At 39.0% G+C, this 7,455-nt stretch overlaps 1 protein-coding gene across 1 annotated transcript in view; it reads right to left on the bottom strand.

Annotated features, from left to right (window-relative positions):
* The window catches only part of MUT (methylmalonyl CoA mutase), a 35,035-nt gene that overhangs the window by 26,998 nt on the left and 582 nt on the right, over positions 1–7,455 (bottom strand). Inside the window, exons 2-3 of the mRNA XM_006881922.1 lie at positions 6,344–6,711; positions 246–403 (exon numbers count right to left, since the gene is read on the bottom strand). Of these exons, the coding sequence (XP_006881984.1) occupies positions 246–403; positions 6,344–6,711 (526 nt within the window). The remainder of the gene's footprint in view (positions 1–245; positions 404–6,343; positions 6,712–7,455) is intronic.

Here is a 7,455-nt window from a genome sequence, read left to right as displayed (position 1 = left end):
AACTAGAAAGGTCTGGTGGCTTAGTAGCTGTGGCAAAAAAGTAAGGAACTGTGCTGTAATCCCGAAGGTATGCGGTTTGAATCCAGCAGCTGCTCCACAGGAGGATAGGCAATGTTCTCCTACACAATTAACTGCCTCTGAAAGCCTGCTTGGAGTGTCAGCTATGGGTCAGTTCCAACTCGATGGCACACAATAATACATATGTGTACATTTATAACTTTGAAAGAATGCTTTAATTTACTCACCTTGGTGCAAATTCATCAATTGTCAGTCCAGCCTGGAGTCCAGTTCGACAATACTCCAATCCATCTGCGATAGTATAGGCCAGTTCCAGAATGGCATCAGCCCCTGCTTCCTGCATGTGGTACCCACTAATTGAAATGGAATTAAACTTTGGCATATGCTAAAGGAGGGGGAGGAAAGAATATTTAAAATCTTAAATAGTTCTACCAAATTAATTTGTTGGTGTTGTTATGTGCCGTTGAGTTCCCTGTGACTCACAGCAATCCTATGTACAACAGCTATGGACCCTGCCATATCCTGAGGCAGTTTCACCATCTCTGACACACTTAACGTAACTTCCAGAGTTACTGTGTCAAGCCATAACATCTGGAGTCTTCCTCTCCTGTGCTGGCTGTCCCTCCACCCTTCCAAAAATGATGTCGTTCCCTGGGGACTGGTCCTTCTCAGCCATATGCCCAAAGTATGTAAGACAGAGCTTCAAAATCCTTTCCTCCAAGGAGCATCCTGATTTCTCCCTCTCCAGGACAGACTTTTTCTCTTGGTGGTCCATGGTATGTTTAATAGTTTTCTCCATCCAGGAAGTATTAAAAGAAGATGGAAAGAATATACTGAGTCACTGTATCAAAAGGAATTTGCAGACACAGAAGAATTTCATAAAATAACATATGAGCAAGAGCCTATGGTGATGAAGGAAGAAGTTCAAGCTGCTTTGATGGAAATAGAAAAAAATAAGGCCCCAGGAACAGATGTTATACCAATTTACATATTTCAGCTCACAGATGCTGCCTGCATGTGCTCACCAAGTTGTGCCAAGAAATCTGGAGTTGGCCAGCCACTTGGCCAACTGACTGGAAGAGATCTACATTTGTTCCCATTCCAAAGAAGGGTGACCCAACAGAGTGTGGAAACTATAGAACAATATCATTCATTTCACATGCAAGCAAGATTCTACTGAAGATTATCCAAAAACGACTGGGACAACACATCAGCAGAGAACTGACAGAAGTCCAGGTAGGGTTTAGAAGGGGTCGTGGTACTATGGATATTGTAGCTAATGTTAGATGGATCTTAGCTTAAAGCAGGGAATACCAGAAGAATGTCTATCTGTGTTTCGTTGATTATGCAAAGGTATTTGACTGCATGGATCATAACAAACTGTGGCTGACTCTGAGAAGAATGGGAATCCCAGAACACTTGATCATGCTAATGCGAAACCTATACTTGGGCCAAGAGGGAGTCATCAGAACAAAGCAAGGAAACACTGCATTGTTCAAAATTGGGAAAGGTGTATGCCAGGGATGGGTCCTATCTCCATACCTTTTCAACCTGTATACAGAAAAGATTATCTGAGAGGCTGGGCTCTATGAGGAGAAGCGTGGCGTCAGGACTGGTGGAAGATCTATTAACAACCTGCTTTATGAAGATGACACAACCCTGCTTGCAGGAGGACCTGAAATGCTTGTTGCGGAAGGTCAAGGGCTGCAGCCTTCTATATAAATTGAGGCTCAATGTCAAGAAGACAAATATTCTCACCACTGGACCAACTGGCAGCACCAGGATGGATGGTGAAGAGATTGAGATTGTTAACAACTTTAGTCTGGTTGGCTCCATGGTCAACACTCTTGGCACCAGTTGCCAGGAAATAAAAAAAACGTATTGCAATGGCAAAGTCTGCTGTTAGGGACCTCTCCAGGGTATTGAAGAGCAATGGTGTCACTCTGGAGACTAAGGTGCATGCGATACAGGCTATGGTCTTTGCAATCACTTGTTATGTATCAGAGAGTTGGACAATGACTAGGGAGGATAGAAGGAGAATTGATGTCTTTGAGCTGTGGTGCTACAGAAAGTATTGAATGCACCATGGACTGCCAAGAAAACAAACAGATTCATCCTGGAGAGGGTTAAACCAGGCTGCTCCTTGGAGACAAAAATTCTGGGGCTTTGTCTGACATACTTTGGACATGTTGTAAGGAGGGATAGGTCCTTAGAGAGGGACATCATGCTTGGAAGGGTGGAGGGACAGCGCAGGAGGGGAAGACCCTCTATGAGGTGGACTGATTCAGTGACTGGGGTAATCGGGATGGATGTGTCAGAGGCAGTGCGATCGGCACAGGATAGAGCAAGGTTTAGGGCTGTTGTACAAAGGGTTGCTATGAGTCGCAAGTGATTCAATGGCACATAACAACAAGAATTTAAAAATTAAAGAAGTCTATTCTCTTTTCTTTACTGTTTGTTGTTGTTAGGTGCCATAAAGTGGATTGTGACTCACAGTGACACTAGGAACAACAGATCTGAACCCTGTCCTATCCTATCCAACCTCAAATCTCTGACACATGCAAGCTTATTGCTAAAATCACCTTGTCAATCCACCCGGTTGAAGGTCTTCCTCTCCTTTGCCATTCTACCGTATTTCCCATCACGATATCCTTCTCCAAGGACTAGCCTTTCCTAGCTCCATGCTCAAAGTACATGGTTTAAAATTAAGAAAGGTGTGTGTATAGGTTGTATCCTCTCATGATACCTATTCAATCTGTACACTGAGCAAATTATTCGAGAAGCTAGACTTTATGAAGAAGAATATGGTATTAAAATTGGAGAAGAGTCATTAAAAACCTTTGATGTGCAGATGACACAAGCTTGTTTGCTGGATGTAAAATGGAGTTGAAACACTTGCTGTAGAAGAGCAAACACTACAGTTTTAAATATGAATTACATGTCAATGTCAAGGAAACAAAAATTCTCACCACTAGACTTCTGGGTGATATCAGAATAGCTGGAGAAAAGATTGAACCTGTCAATGACTTCTTCTTACTTGGATCCACAATCAATACAGAATCAGGAGACATATTGCACTGGGAAAGTGTTTAGTCACAGACCTCTCCAAGTTCCTGAGGAGTAATGGTGTTAGTTTGAGGACTAAGGTGCACTTCATTCAGACCATGGTCTTCTCAATCACTTGCTATGCACCTGAAAACAGGACAATGAATAAGGATGACAGAAGAAAAATTAATGCCTTTGAGTTGTGGGGTTGGAGTGGAGCACTGAATAATACCCATGGACTGACAAAAGAACAAACAGCTGTCTTTGAGAAGATGCAGCTTGAGCTCCTTGGAGGGAAGGATGGCGAAGCTTTGTCTCAGATACTTTGGGCCTGTAGCCAGGAAATGTTATTCCTTGGAGGACATCATGTGGAAAGGGTGGGGGTGGGCGTGGGGGAACGATGAAGGAGAGAAAGACCCTCCAGGCGGACTGACACACAGTACTGACAGCTGTTTCTTTGCTGTTTAATGGTGACGATATTTATTAAGGTTCTTTCTGCTGTTATCCCTAAAAGACCTATATTCTCACTTCTCTAAAGCTTCAAACTGTATATTTTATATATCCTAACACATACACCAAGAAGTACTATTCTTCCCAAGAATTAACCAAACATAAAATAATAAAAACCAAATCAAAGGAACTTGGAACTGTGGTTAAGAGCATGGATTCATATGAAGTGAGTTGTATCTCAAGTTAAATTCTATCTATGTACATATAGGTGATTTACTCAATCTGACTATTCAAACCAAAAAATAATGGCACCTTCCTTGTGTGATAAATTTAAGATTAAACGAGATGATTCACCTGAACTACTTACCATAATGCCTGCATACAGCAAGCACTCCAAAAAAAAGTTATTTGTGAGTGTATAACATGTTATTTACATTTTAAGTTTAAGAGATTTTGTTTATATCTATCAAAAAGCTCTTGAAAAATGTTATATTCACGCAAACACAAATAGAGAAGATATGATGTGTTGATCTATTACCAAGGAATGCCAAGAGTTAATGCTAGAGAAGCTCAGGAAGGGGTTTTCCTCCTTACTGCGGGATAGAAGGTTCCCCTACGGTAAATACCCTGAATTCAAGCTTATAGTTTCCTAAACATGAGAAAATAAGTTTTAGTTCTTGAAAATAAATTTTACATAGTTTTACCACAAAAGCTGTACGAAATATGGATTTTAGGCAACTGGAACCTGAATTATGTTTGGAATTAACTATAAGCAAGAGGCAAGGAAGCAAACAGGTGCTTCCCACTGAGAATAGCTGAGTAGCTGAATCTAAGAATAACACAAAGTTTATAGTTTACAAATCACTTCTATATAATATTATTTGGTTGGTATGGGCAATAAGCAATTTGGTCACTTATGAGAGCCCTGGTGGAACAGTGGTTAAAGTGCTTCAGTGCAAACTGAAAGGTTGGTAAACAGAATTCACTTTGAGAGAGAAGAGTGTAACAGTCCCTTCCACAACAAAAGAGTTCTATCGTACAGGGTAACTATGACTCAGAATTTACTTAATGGTAAAAGACTTTCTTTGAAAACATTTTGAATAGGAAAGTAAGTAATTTTGAACCTGTGGACAGCATTAGGACCTTCACAAGGTGAAATATCCAAGTCCACAAAGCAAAAGCTGCTACTCTGTACCCCAAAAACCATTCTCCACCTATTCTCACAATGCCTGATTAACGATTCACAGAGCCGGTGTAAAATATTATTATATTTAAACTCCTTTTTTAACTTATGTGTGCTCATTAAAACTAAGTGGCCACTCCATGAGTTTCTCCTAGAAATTTACCTTAAATCAGATGAACTGGGTTGTACATCCAAACACAGGCACCTGCACATGCGTGCACGCAACCTGTTTCCTTAATCATGACACATTAACAAAGGTGGATTAAAAAGATAAAAAGAGTCTAGTCCTCAATGACGTTATAGATACAAGAAAAAGCTTTCCAGCACACTTTTTGACTGTGAAAGAAAAAAAAAATCACATCTATTTAATGTAAGCTACCACTATTTGGTTTTATTTGTTTTCACTATGCACTGCTAAATTCTACTGTATGCTTATTTGCAATAATCAAAAACTGATAGAAATGTGCACTGCCTGGCAGTTTGAATCTGCTAGGGGTGCCTCTGGAGAAATATAGACACTCTTCTTCCATATGATTTACAGCCTCAAAAATCCACTGAATGGTCAACTATGAGGTTGTGACATTGACTTTGATAGTTGTATGAATAAGAACTAGCCTACAACTCAGCTTTTAGCAAAAATTAGGCTGATATCTTTAACCATCTCTAGGACATCAATGTCCACTTTTCAACTGAATCTGAATTCTGGGCATAAATGAAAGATTATCAGTTAGAAGGTCTCTCCCAGAGACCATCCTTTAATAGCTGGAACATGGAACATACAAAGTGTGAATGCTAAAAACTTTGTGATATTAGGAGAGGCCATTCTTTAGAGAGGTGCCTAATGCTTGGAAAGGTGGAGAGATGGTGAAAGAAAGACCCCTCACCTGGTGGACTGACACAGTCACTACAGCAATGGGCTTTAAAAAGTGTGTTAGAGATTATGAGGATGGCACAGGATAAGACAAATTGGGGTCATTATAAGTCGTACGCAACAGCACCTATTAACAACAACAACCCAGAGAACATACATTTTAATAAGTGAGAAGATTAATATCTACTGTTCAGTTATCTATAGGCTTACTATGCGTCAGAGAGCTGGACAACTAGGGATGATAGAGAATTGATGCCTTTGAGCTGTTGTGCTGGAGAAGAGTTTTGAATATACCATGGACTGCTAGGAGAACAAACAGGTTCATCCTAGAAAAGGTGAAGCCAGTCTGATCCTTGAAGAAAAGAATTCTGAGGCTTCATCTGACATACTATGGGCATACTGCAAGGTGGGACCAATCCTTGGAGAGGGACATCATACTTGGAAGGGTGGAGGGATGCAGAAAAAGAGGGAGATCGTCGATGAGATGGATTGATATAGTGACAGGGGTAATGAGGGTAGGAGTGTCAGAGACAGTAAAGTTGGCACAGGATAGAGGAAGGTTTCGGGCTGCTGTACATTGGGTCACTATGAGTCGCAAGCAACTCAAGGGCATATAACAATAATGACAGACAATGAATATATTTAAAACAAAAAACTAACAACCACAAAAAATCTCTTGCTCAGATTCAGCAGACTTAAAATCAAGCTACAACTTTCTGTAAAACTCAAAACATTCATAGAACTACAACAGGCCCTCTAATAACCACAAACTATACCTTTGCTGTATACTGGAAGATGTCAGCAATAATTTTCATAGATGGTTCTGGAGGAAAAATGTAGGTATTTCTGACCATGAACTCTTTAAGTATGTCATTTTGGATTGTGCCAGTAAGTTTCTCTTTGGGTACACCTTGTTCTTCTCCAGTTACTATAAAATTTGCCAGAACTGGAATAACTGCTCCATTCATAGTCATAGAAACGGACATTTTTTCTAAAGGAATTCCATCAAAGAGAATTTTGGTGTCTTCTACAGTGTCAATAGCAACTCCAGCCATGCCAACATCACCACGCACACGGGGGTTGTCTGAGTCATAGCCACGATGGGTTGCCAGATCAAAGGCAACTGATAATCCCTGTTGACCAGCTAAACAGATAAAGAAAAATAATGGAGAAGTAAAGATTCTGGCATTAAAATAAAATAACTTTTTAAAACAATACTAGAAATGGAAATTCATTTCACCATCGTCAACTTTTATAATAAATATAATTTTCATGCTCATGTATGTCCAAATAAATTTCAAGATACCTCACTTTCTAAAACGGTAGGTTATTTTCACAGTGTAAATATACAAATTAAGTTCCAGGTCCACTGCTGAGGTAATTCTCACTCACAGTAACCCTACCAGACCAAGAAGAAGTGCCTCACAAAGTTTCCAAGAAGCAGAGTGCCACATCGATTTTGAAATTAAAATATACAACAGTAAATATAATATGCTATACATCAAATATAGACATGCTTTGCTAAGACATGCTTATATTTAGATTTTAAACATTAGTTTATTATTAATCAGAAAATAACAATTACCATAAATTAATGCCAAGTTTCCCTTGAGTTATTTGTATTATATTATCATTTATTTTTTTACTTTGTTTGCATAATATTGAAATAATTTTTCCTTCCATTTTTTACTCTGGAAATTTTAATTAAAAGTTCTTGAGGTTTTGTTTTTTTTTTTAATTAGAAGTTTTCAGAAGGAAAAGACAATTTTTTTGTTTGTTTGTTTTTCACATACCTCACCTCTCCTAATTTCTTTTACACTATGTAAAACTGTTTATACCATATAACTATTAAGTATAAAAACTTAGGGATTTATTTGGGATCACTATC

The sequence above is a fragment of the Elephantulus edwardii genome, unplaced genomic scaffold (assembly GCF_000299155.1).
Source record: "Elephantulus edwardii isolate Elephantulus edwardi_28Jun2011 unplaced genomic scaffold, EleEdw1.0 scaffold00017, whole genome shotgun sequence".
NCBI classification, from domain to species: Eukaryota; Metazoa; Chordata; class Mammalia; order Macroscelidea; family Macroscelididae; genus Elephantulus; species Elephantulus edwardii.
Note: the sequence above shows the minus strand (reverse complement) of the source record. Positions and strands in the feature narration are given on the sequence as shown.